Source organism: Galeopterus variegatus, unplaced genomic scaffold (genome assembly GCF_000696425.1).
Source record: "Galeopterus variegatus unplaced genomic scaffold, G_variegatus-3.0.2 Scaffold432, whole genome shotgun sequence".
Classification (NCBI taxonomy): Eukaryota; Metazoa; Chordata; class Mammalia; order Dermoptera; family Cynocephalidae; genus Galeopterus; species Galeopterus variegatus.
Window position 1 is genome coordinate 301687 of NW_007726543.1, and position 12246 is coordinate 313932.

General features: G+C 35.3%; 1 protein-coding gene across 2 annotated transcripts in view; it reads left to right on the forward strand.

The window, feature by feature from the left end:
* Positions 1–12246, forward strand: part of FANCM (Fanconi anemia, complementation group M) — a 60320-nt gene that overhangs the window by 25992 nt on the left and 22082 nt on the right. For both annotated transcript variants that reach the window (XM_008568706.1, XM_008568707.1), the window contains 4 exons: positions 683–896; positions 3675–3832; positions 4868–5023; positions 6741–8646. In XM_008568706.1, coding sequence (XP_008566928.1) covers positions 683–896; positions 3675–3832; positions 4868–5023; positions 6741–8646 — 2434 coding nt within the window. The remainder of the gene's footprint in view (positions 1–682; positions 897–3674; positions 3833–4867; positions 5024–6740; positions 8647–12246) is intronic.

Here is a 12246-nt window from a genome sequence, read left to right on the forward strand (position 1 = left end):
GTACCGGACCGGGACCGGCAAGGGGACCGCAACCCTCGGTGTTGCGCCCACACCTCGCTCAGCCAGTGAGTGGGAACCGGTCTGCATGTGGGATCCGAACCCTCGGCGGGAGCGCCGCTGCGCTCCCAAGCGGCGCACTGTAGCAGTGCGCCACCGGGCCGGCCCATGACATGTTTTAAAATTAAAGACAGGGGCCGGCCCGTGGCTCACTCAGGAGAGTGCGGTACTGATAACACCAAGGCCCCGGGTTCGGATCCCATATAGGGATGGCCAGTTAGCTCACTTGGGAGAGCGTGGTGCTGATAACACCAAGTCAAGGGTTAAGATCCCCTTACCGGCCGTCTTTAAAAAAAAAAAACATTTGGGCCGAGCCGTGGAGCACTCATGAGAGTGCGGCGCTGGGAGCGCAGCAGCGCTCCCGCCGCGGGTTCGGATCCTATATAGGGATGACCGGTGCGCTCACAGCACTCACTGGCTGAGCGCGGTGCAGCCAGTCTCAAAAAAGGACAAAAAAAAATTAAATTAAGTTGAAGACAACAGAAAATCTATTCTCTAAGTATTTGAGTGGATCAAGGTTTTATTTTATGTTTATAATAAACCCAAACTAATATAATAATTGCTTGTTATAGCTTAATAATTATTATGAAATAATATAATTTGACATTTTATGTTTGCATTGCAGACTTATAATCAGAGTCAGTTCAACAAAAGAAACATTTATAGAGCTATTTCAGGTAACAGACAGGTTCTTCATTTTTACCAAGGAAGTCCACGAATGGTTCCTGATGGAATCAATCCAGAATTACACAAAATGTTCATTACACATGGTGTCTATGAACCGGAGAAGCCTTCTTGGATCTTGCAGCGAAAGTCATCTATCTTTTCCTGTAGGGATGGTAAATAAAAATTTTTCCCTTTGACACACGTATTTTTTTTCTGTCCTTAGTTAGCAGGTCACATCTTAATATTTCTTCTTTGAAAAACTCAATGTACATTGTAACATGTTATAAGCATTCTCTTTGGAAAAGATAAGAGATTGTTTATGGGACAAAGGGAAGGAGAGTACAGAGTGATGGAAACTCAGTGTTTTAAAAAGTTAAAAATATCTTAACCCAGAGAATCCTCTCCACAAAGTATAGAAAAGAAAGAAAACAGCTTTATTATTGAATAAGCATTAAACCAGATTACAGTGTGTGTTGTAGACAATTTGCTAAGATAATGCAAAGACAGAAATTCTTTCCCAAAAATATGTATTTATGTACTTCCAAGGAGTTACAGTCCTTTACTTACACGTTTTCTCAAGATTAGCACTAACTCGTCCTTATTTAAGAGATCAACACCATTTCTCATACATTCTTTCATAGTTCATCACAAATTTACCTGGCAACCTTTTGTGTTAGCTTACTGCCTTTATCCAAACACATAGTGAAACTTCTCATCTCTGTGACAAGCAGATATTGACAGCTCTGAGAAAGGTGCCTAAGCTAAACTCCCATGGTGTTTGGGAGATAGTGACACTATCTTTCTTAATGTTTATATTTCAAAGAGGTAGCTCCTAAACCTATAAGAAAAATATTTCTGCTTTGAAAAGCTGGGTAGAGGTTTATTTAGCCTTTTCAAGGATTCACATACTTATCAAAGGGTTAAAAGAAGGATTTACAAACATTAGGATTCTCTGGAAGTGCTCTAAGAAAGGGATGGGGAAAGGTCTCTTTGCCTATTCACAAAGGAAAAAAAGTTTTTTGTTTTTTTTTTCTTTTTTTCCTTTTTGTCTTTTTTCGTGACCGGCAACGGATCGCAACCCTCAGTGTCGCGCCCGTACCGGAACCGGCACCGGGATTGCAACCCTCGGTGTTGCGCCCGCACCTCGCTCAGCCAGTGAGCGGCCGGTCTGTACGTGGGATCTGAACCCTCGGCGGGAGTGCCGCCGCGCTCCCAAGCGGCGCACTGTAGCAGTGCGCCACCGGGCCGGCCCCGGAAAAAAAGTTTTTTGTTTTTTTTTAAAATTTACCCTTACACTAGATAGTGGCAAATTTAGACAAAGTTATTGGTAATATTTAGACAGTGAGAAACAAATACTTCGGTGCCAGGAGCATAGTTAGTAATAGAGTGTTGCTAGCTTAAGAATTGCAGAGACTTTGGTGATACCAAGAAAATATCTTGAAATATTTGCACTATGAAAATGAGAAGAAAGTTTATTTTGTGGGTTCTACTCGATTTTTAAGGAGGGCCTTTAAAGAATCATTTAATTATATTTTAAGATTTGGAAGGAAGCTTGGGGGTCATCTGGTCCCATTACCTGTCAGAGTAGGAATGCTTCCTGCAGGATTTTTGTTAAATACATATTCAGTCTTGACCTGAATATCTCTGTGAATAGAAATTTTTTTTTTTTTTTTTTTTCTCTTTTTCCGTGTCCGGCAACGGATCGCAACCCTCAGTGTTGCCCCCATACCCGACCGGGGACCGGCAACAGGACTGCAACCCTCGGTGTTGCTCCCGCGCCTCGCTCAGCCAGTGAGCGGGAACCGGTCTGTATGTGGGATCCGAACCCTCGGGCGGGAGCGCCGCCGCGCTTCCCAAGCGGCGCACTTATCCAGTGCACCACCGGGCCGGCCCCAAGAGCACACTATTTAGATGATACCAATACATTGGGAAAAAAGTTCTCATCCCTGGGGGGAAAAAACCCCAGTTAGATTAAGGAGGCAAATGTAAACAGCAAAACTATAAATTTATAGGAAAATATATAAAAATCTGTTTACAACTTTAAATAGAAATTATATTCCTTTATGAGGGTTCATTCCATTGTTGAAGAATTTGTTTCTTTGTACCTTTTTCCCATCAATCTAGTTTTGTCTTCTAGATAAAAAGCACAGTTTTCATCCTTGGTTGACCTATGTAGCACAGTTATTTATATATTTGAAGACCATGCTTCTCAAGTTTGTTCAACTGTTTGTGCCACTAGTTTTCATATCAGGAAGTTTTAAGGTTCTTACCCTCCCAGTCTCCTGCTTTGGACTCACTTAAATTTGTTAATGTTCATTCCCTTAACTCAGAGGCACAAAACAATGCTTTTTGGATATCCTATTAAAGCTGATACAAATCCACTTAATAGGAATATACCTGTCATTTTACAAGACTTTGCCAGATTTGTAGTTAAAGTGGAAATATAGTATGTCATTTGAATAATAGCATCAAAACTTGATTAAGTTGGGTTAATTATTTGTAGTGGTGATCACTATAATTTTTAGAAATGCTAATTAATCTTATGTTTAATAATTGTTTCTAAAATGTTATGAGGGATTGAAGGCAAATATCTTTGGTAAAATTTTGGAGACTGTTCTTTTTACAAATTGAGGTAATATTAACTCATCGTCATGTTTCTGTTCTTTTCCCCCCTCCCATTCTCCTTGATTTTTCAAGTTTCAGTGATTCATCTTGCCAAGATTGTGTTGTGTGTGTGTGTGTGTGTTATGTATGTATGTGTATATATGTGTGTTCTGTACATTCTATACGTAAGTCTTCTATACATTATTATATCATTTATCTGGTCTTAGCGGTCTGAACTTATTTTAAATGATTAGGAGATTAGAGTACCTTCCTTTTTCAAAAGTCTTAGAACGTCTCTGTGTCAGATCTGAAAGGGACCTCTTTCAATTATTTTTTTTACCTTATAGGAATGAGACAAAGTAACTCAAGGAAAGATTGGTTTTTATCAGACGAAGAATTTAAATTATGGAACAGACTGTATAGATTAAGAAACAATGATAAAATTAAGGAGATACTATTGCCTCAAGTTCAGTTTCCATCTTTACTAAATGAAGAAAACACACCAGTAAGTTGAACATGTTTTCAGATCCTCTTTGTAATGATTATGCAGTAGCTTTGAGAGTAATGAGAGATTTTTGTTATTGGAATGTCAACTTACTTAAAAAACTAAGGATGTAATGAGTTTAAAAAAGAATCAATAAAGTCTAAGTTTATAAAACTACTGATTTTTTTTTGTACTGTTTATTGTATATGTTTTTTTACATAACTGTGATATTTTTACATAAGTTTTGGCTTTTCTTTATTACCTTATTATATAAACATTTCTATATAGAAATAATCTTACGTGGTTGTCACTTTACAATATACTGTAGTTTGCTTGGCTATTTCCCTATTGTGTTTTGGATTCTTTTCAATATTGTACTAACATAAATTATGCTGTCAGGAGCATTTTTGAGCACACTGGTTTTTATTTTTCATTTTGAATTATAGTTAAAATTATAAATTAGAAGTTAATGTTTATTTTGTTTGTTAGGAGCGAATAATTGGTGAACATAATGAAAGTCAAGAGAACCAATCAAGAGTTATGTATATGCCTAGAGAGATGGAAAAACAACCTCAGGATAGATGTCTTTTAGGAGATTTATAGGGCTCGCAATATATGACTATCAGAATTTTTATATTATTCTCTAACAGAGAGTGAGGAATGGCAGCAGGCATGAAGACTTGGATTAGTATCCCTGAGAGATTATGAATTTTCTATATTAGATTGTAGGATATAAATCTAGCGAAATAGTAGTTTGAAGCCAAATATATTTTTTTCAATATTTGCTCTTAACATGGAACTATATAAACAGGGATATGGTCAAGTTGTAACTCATGTGAGAGTTATAAATGTATTTAAAAGGGTACCTTTGCACTTTATGAAATTATTTTCTGTTTATCTCCTGAGATTTTAATTGAGAGTACCTAAATGAGCTTAAGTTATTTATGTTAGGCTGCTTATCTGTATCTTAAGCATGTTTTTTAAAAATCAGTTGGTGAAATCTCAGTATGTATATGTGTTTTCATCATTTTTATTTTTTTTAAAATCATTATTAAGACTCAAGAACCAATGACTGGAGTCCATCAACTCTCTCTCTCTGAGTGGAGATTGTGGCAAGATCATCCTTTTCCTACACATCAAGTTGACCACTCTGATCGATGCCACCATTTTATAAGCATTATGCAAATGATAGAAGGAATGAGACACGAAGAGGTAGGGTTTTATTGTAATTTCCTCCTGCTGGTATGATAGTGAAACTAAAATACTTAACCTTTATTTTTCTTAATTTGAACTCATTATAAGAAACAAAAGTATTTATTACAAATAATTATAACTAGAAATATTTTGTTTCTGTATAGCTCCTTTTGATCACAATCAGGAACCAGTTTTCTCCCTTAGAAGAAATAGACTTAATTAATTGTAGAAGATTATCATCTGTAAATATTGATAGACCAGAATAAAATTGTTTATAAAGCTAATTTAGGATTCTTGTTGGATTTGGATATATTAAAATATTCTCGGTCATGTAGGTCATTTGGTGTCTCTCTTGTATCCTGGTGGTTTAGGGGATTATTGATTCTTTAGCAGTTCTTGATTGTTCTTCTTTGAGGGAGTCAGAATAGTGAACCTATTATGAGTGTGAAATCCGTAATGCCTGGGTTAGAATCCCAACTCTACCTCTTATTGATTGTGTCTGTAAGTTATATGACCTCTTTGTGCCTCAGTTTCATCTCTAAAATAGGAATAATGATAATACCTACTCATAGGTTGTTGTAAGGATTAGATAACTTAGTACATATAGAACACTAAGAATAGTAACTAGCACTATTTTAGTACTCAAATTGTAGCTGCTGTTTTTATTATTTGCTATTGTTCATGAATACATGTAAAGTAATTAGTTGTGGATCCCAGAAAAATGTGTGCTATCAGATTAACATACTGTATTTATTGAGTGCCTTCTGTATGCCATATTCTGTTTTTAGAGATAAGTAAGATTTAGAAATTTACTTTAAGCGTTCTTGGTTGGGAGCTTTATTAAAAATAGAACTGTATTCTAAGCTATAGCCTAGTAGACATACAGGTACCCTTATTTCAGAAATTCTAAAAGCTGTTCTTAGTTACTTCCATTGAGAGAGTAATTTTAACATATATATGTGTGTATGTATGTTTTAAAAATACCTATGGGGGGGCCGGCCCGGTGGCGCACTGCTACAGTGTGCCGCTTGGGAGCGCAGCGGCGCTCCCACCGAGGGTTCGGATCCCACATACAGACCGGTTCCCGCTCACTGGCTGAGCGAGGTGCGGGAGCAATACTGAGGGTTGCGATCCCGTTGCCGGTCCCGGTCCGGTACGGGCGCGACACTGAGGGTTGCGATCCATTGCCGGACACGAAAAAAGACAAAAAGGAAAAAAAAAATAAAAATACCTATGGGAATTTTTTAAGTATCTATTTTTAGGAAATTAGAATAATTATTCTATTAAATGTTAGAAGTGAAAAAACTCAGTATTTATATTCTTATATATTCATTAAATTTGTTCTTTGTACAAATAGTTATCACAAGTCTTCTTTATATTAAGTAATGGGGATACAAAAAAATTATTGATCAAAGATAACATGATAATTTCACAGTGTGTCATTTATAATTTTGTTTATTAAGACATAAGGACTTCAGATTTATTTTATTATAATTTTTTTATTGAAATATAATTGTACGTGTATGGGGTTCAGAGTTGACTGTCAGTATCTGTGTATAATATGTGATTATCAAATCAGGATTATTAGCATATTATTCATCATTATAAAACATAATTATGATTTTTCAGCTGAATGATTTAATATTGTTTAGAAAATATTTTAATATAGAGTGAAACTCATCTCTTAGAATTAGCTTTTTGTTTTGTTTTTCTGTGACTTTTTCTTTATTTATAGGGAGAATGCAGCTATGAATTGGAAATTAAATCTTATTTACAAATGGAAGATGTTAGATCAACACTTGGTGCTCCCAGGAACAGATATAATAATCTTGCCAATGACACTTTTACTACTCACAAGAAATCTTCATTTGAAAAGAATATAAATAAAGACAATTCACTCTCAATGACAGAATCTGATGAAGAATGTGATGAAGTTTTTAAACAAACTCATATCAAACATACTAAAATTGTTTCTCTGAAGAAAAAAGCATCTAAAGAAATGAAAAAAGATCAGTCGAAAAAAGAAAATAATGATTCTTTAGATACAGACAGAAATTCTACTGTGGAAAATATTTTTCAGGTAGACCTACCAAATGATAAAAGGACATCAGATACAGGTGAAGTTGCTGCCACATGTACTATTAAAGAAAATGTTGTTGATCAGCCATGTGTATTATTAACAGAATGTCAATTTGCAAATAAATCTACTAGTTCATTTGCTGGAAATTTTTTAGACTCTGGTTATAACAGTTTCAGTGATGAAAAATCTGTTTCATCTAATTTGTTTCTCCCATTTGAGGAAGAGCTTTATAAAACTAAAACAGATGACCAATTTTATAATTGTCACTCATTGACAAAAGAGACATTAGTTAATGTAGAGAGATTTTTATCTCATTCTCCACCTTCTCTCAGTGGACTCTCAGACTTGGAATATGAAATTGCTAAGGATTCAACACTTGAGAATTTGCTTTTCCTACCCTACGCAGAGCATTTACAAAATGTTAAATCCACCTGTTTGATGTCACATTCAGCTGTGAATTCTCAACAGAATTTAGAATCGAATTCACTTAAACTTATTAATGATCCTTTTGAAAAAAGTTGCCTTTATGGTGCAATTAATGATAAGATTTCTGATGAGCCAAGCTTCTGTGACTGTGATGGTAAAGTACATAAAGTTACTCAAAATGAAAACTTAGAACCTGAAGATCATGTTCAAGTATGCATATACCCTGTGAAGAATTTAGTTGAAGAAAAGAGTCATAATGTTGATAACAATGACCTTGAAGTATTGTTCACGGATCAGAATGAGAGTTTACTATTATTTGAAGATGTTAATACAGAGTTTAATGATGTGAGCCTTTCTCCCTTGAATAATAAATGTAAATCTTTATGTGTGTCAGACAAAACTGCTGTAAGTGAAATGACTGTGGTCTCTCAGTTCTTAATTTCTGATGAACTTTTGTTAGACAATAATTCTGAGCCCCAAGATCACATCATCTGTGATAGTAATAGTCAGAAATCTCATGAAGATTTGAGAGGTGTACGTGAGGAAAAACTGACGAGTGATGAATATGTTTTTGATTGCTCTGGGGATTTATTTTCTGTTACCTTTGATTTAGGATTTTGTAGTCAGGATTCTGATGATGAAATGTTAGAACATGCATCAGAGACAAATAACAATAGACTTCTAGATGATCTATCTGGAAGGTATTTAGGTATTAAGGAAATAAGTGATGCCAAGTATGTTTCATATCAAACAGCAATACCAGAAGATCATGTTGAAAATTTTATGAGTGAAATCATTATCCCATCAAGTAAAGATATGCAGAGCCCAAATTTTCCTCGTTTTCCACTGAGTACAGCAAAAAGTAAAGAATTTACATCTCCTGGTTATTCTCAGTTTTCTTTGCCAGTAGTAAAAAAAGTTATGAGTACACCACTTTCTGAATTAAACATACTGAACTCATTTTCTAAGATGAGAGAGGAAATGCCTAAGACTCCAGATTCTAATAAGGAGAAAGTAAATCTACAGAGTTTCAAAGAAACATTGAATTCAACTTTTGATGATTCAGGATTTTCTCTAGAAAAGGCTAAAAGCAGTAATCAAATCCATCTGCATCAATCCTGTCATTCTGCTGAAGGTAAGATTCCATGTTTATAAAAACCATAACCCTTTCTAGTATAATTAACTCTAGAAATACTTCTGTAATTTTTTCAAATGTAATTTCCCAGCATATGGTGCAATATATATATTGAATTAGATAATCGATGTACTGTATTTTTCTCATGTTGATGCTTACTGATATAAGATTTATTCTATTTACATATATTTATAGCATGCATGCTATGGGAAAGGTATTATGCTAGATACTGTAAAATATACAAAGTGTAAGATTTGGCCCTAGCCGTTGATTGTGAAACACAAACAATTATGTGATATATACATTTGAAAAGATGCCAGTAAAATGTGGAAATAGCTACCAAATGCATCATAAGATGGTGGCTGTTTAGGAAGTTAAGAGAATGGTGAAATTTTAAGTTATATTAGATTAGAAAGACTTTATATATGAGGTTGATTTTCATTTTGGCTCCTCAGGAATATTTGATTTTACCATATGTTGAAAATAATAAGGAGAATTTGCGTGTTATACAAAGTAATGAAAGCAGAGGGAAAGAAGGAAAGTATATGATTTTGAGGGAACAGTTGGAAGTAGAGGATTTCTGTAGCCAGAATATTTGAGAAATTTAAGACCGTTTGGGGAATTGAGCCCAGACCACAGAAGATCAGAGGAATCTCAGGATTTCTGTGATCTAACTTTACAGTTACAGAAAAAATAGAAAATATATATAGTACAAGGGTACTTCAAGAAGTTCATGGAAAGATTCATATTATCTTTTAATTCAAATTTCCATGAACTTAGGCCTGTGGCTCACTTGGGAGAGTGTGGTGCTGATAACACTAAGTCAAGGGTTAGGATCCCCTTACTGGTCATCTTTTTAAAAAAAAACCAAAAAACAAATTTCCATGAACTTTTGAAGCACCGTTATAATAAATGTTTGGTATTGAAATGATTTAAGTATCCTTTAAATCCTGCTATAGAACTCAACTCTAGTTTATTTATAGATTATTATATCAGGCCATTTAAGATTTTTACTCCTGTGGTTATAGAAAAAAGAGTAGCTATAGGATAAAGTGAGAGTTACCTCTGTAAATCTGTTCGGTATGTTATTCTCATTAGCATCGAGGGCATGATTTATCTGTGTTATATTTAAAATGAAAACATGTTTAAAGTAAGTTCTGGAAGTATATTTAATTTTTAAAACCTGATCATTCTGCATAGCTGGGGGGTGTGCTCCAATGTAAGTATTTTTACTAAGTGTGTGTTGTCTGAGAGCCATCAATATTTGCTTTGGTACCTCTATATTAAGTCCATGTTAATGGTGAGATTATTTTTCTATTTTTTTGTTAGATTGCATTAAAACTTTTTTTCAAGCATTGTACTTAAGTGCAATCATGGGCAATATAATTATGAACACATGTATATTTGGGAATTATTTATTAGGGAATATTTACTTAGTATTTTTTCTCCCATCTAATTGAAAGAGAGGATTTAGTAGCATTTACCTTATTATATGTAAAAAAAAAAAATAGTTCACTAAAATACCACTTAAGCAGTTAAAGAGAAAGCCTTCTGAAATGAGTTGATTAGTACAGACGAGACCTGCATTTAACTTTGGTTTCTTTAGCAGGTAATGAAAAAAGAAAAACTAGTTGGATTATACAGTGCTTATCTGCAAGAAGGAATCATTCAAGTTTATCTGTCTGGGTAGATGTTTTACTAGCAAAGAGTATAGAGACAAATTTCCTGTGTGGGTTCATATTAATTATCTATTGGTGTGTAACATATTACCCCAAAAAACTAAGTGGCTTAAAATAACAAACATTTATCTCACATATTCTGTAGGTCAGGAATTCAAGAGTTGCTTAGTTGGGTGGTTCTGGCTTGGGATTCCTCACGAGTTTATAGTCAAGATTTCAACTGGGGTTGCAGTCACCTGAAGGCTTGACTGGACAAGGAGAATCTCCTAAGATGGCTTGTTCAAAAGGAGTCAGGGAGTGATTGAAAGTATACAAGAATTGCTAGTCCATTGGCATTTCTGAAATCTAGCAGAGCTGAGAATGGAAGTTCCTCCATTAGGACTGAAAGCCTGGGAATAATTCTCCATGATTCTTGGCTCCATCCTCTGGATGCTTGGTCCTTTTTTAATATCAGGTGGCACCTGTGGCCTTTTTCAGCCTGCTTCCTTTTGGTTAAAATTTGGGTCTCCAAAGGCCTCTTTTCAGTTTGTACTGTCTCTATCCCTTTCTGTTGCAGTTGGCCGCATTTCTTCCAATATAATTCTCAGAAATCTTTGTGGATCTCTTGTGAATCTTATGGGGTTCATTCCATTAGATACTATTAATGCCCACAAATACTTTGGAAAAAATTTCTTCTCTACGTTTGGCTTCTGCTGAGATGTTCGGAGATAATTTCTTATATTCCCTAGAAGGCCTGTTGTTTGATAGGATATGTGAGGAGCATCCTTAAAATATTTAAGGAGCCTTTTGTTTGACTGAATGGTACGCTCTGAGACACTGCATTTGATCTTTCTGAGGTCTTAAGGATTTATACTTACACCCTCAGCTTTATAATATTTTCCTGGCAGTCCTCTGGATTTGATCTTTGCCTAGAAGATTTCTTAATTTTAGCACTGTTTGCCACCTAGAAAGGCTGGGAATTTTCAAAACCAGCAAGTCCCAGTTTTATGTTTAATAGGCCTTTCTTTAGTTTCTCTCTCCCCTTTTGCATTTTACTATAACAGCAAGAGGCAATAGGTGATATCCTAAACATTTTGTCTGGACATTTCTTTAGCTAGATCACCTCATTCACTGAGGTACATTTTCTACTTTTTGTGCTAACAGGAATGTTGCTAAAACTTTCTGATGCTATGTAAAGAATTAACTTTCCTCTAGTTTCCAATGAGATTTTGCTTACTTTTCTCCTCAGTGGCCATTAATCTTCCTATAAACAACTTCTTTGAGGTTCTTCAGGCCTTCACTAAAACTCTCCTTGAAAGTCCTCTCAGCTTCCGTCCACTATCTAATTCCAAAGCTGCTTCTGTAGTTTAGATTTTTGTTATGGCAACTCCCTATTTCTAGGTGTCAAAATCTGTATTATTTATTTATCGTTGTATTGCAAGCTACTCCCAAAACTTAATGACTTTAAGCAACAAACATTTATTATCTCAAGGTTTCTGTGGGTCAGGAATTCACGTGTGGTTTAGCTGAGTGGTTCTGGTTCAAGATATTTCATGAGGATGCAGCCAAGACATTGACCAGGGCTGCATTTATCTGAAAGCTCGAATTGGTTTGGAGGATCTGCTTTTAAGATGGCTCACTTGCATCACTGTTGTGATACATGGACCTCTCCATAACATTGCTTGATACATTCTTAAAACAGTTTTTTGCCATGTGGGCCTCTCCATAAAGTTGATGGATATGTCCTTAAAACATAGCATCTGGCTTTTTCATGCAGGTGATACAAGAGAGAAAGTGAGGGTGAGGCCTCAATACCTTTTATAACCTAGACTCATAGTAAGACACCTTCACTTCCTTTTGTTAGAAGCAAGTCAGTAAGTCTCATTCACACTCAAGGGGAGAGGAATTATGATCCACTTCTGAAGGGAGGAGCATCAAAGAG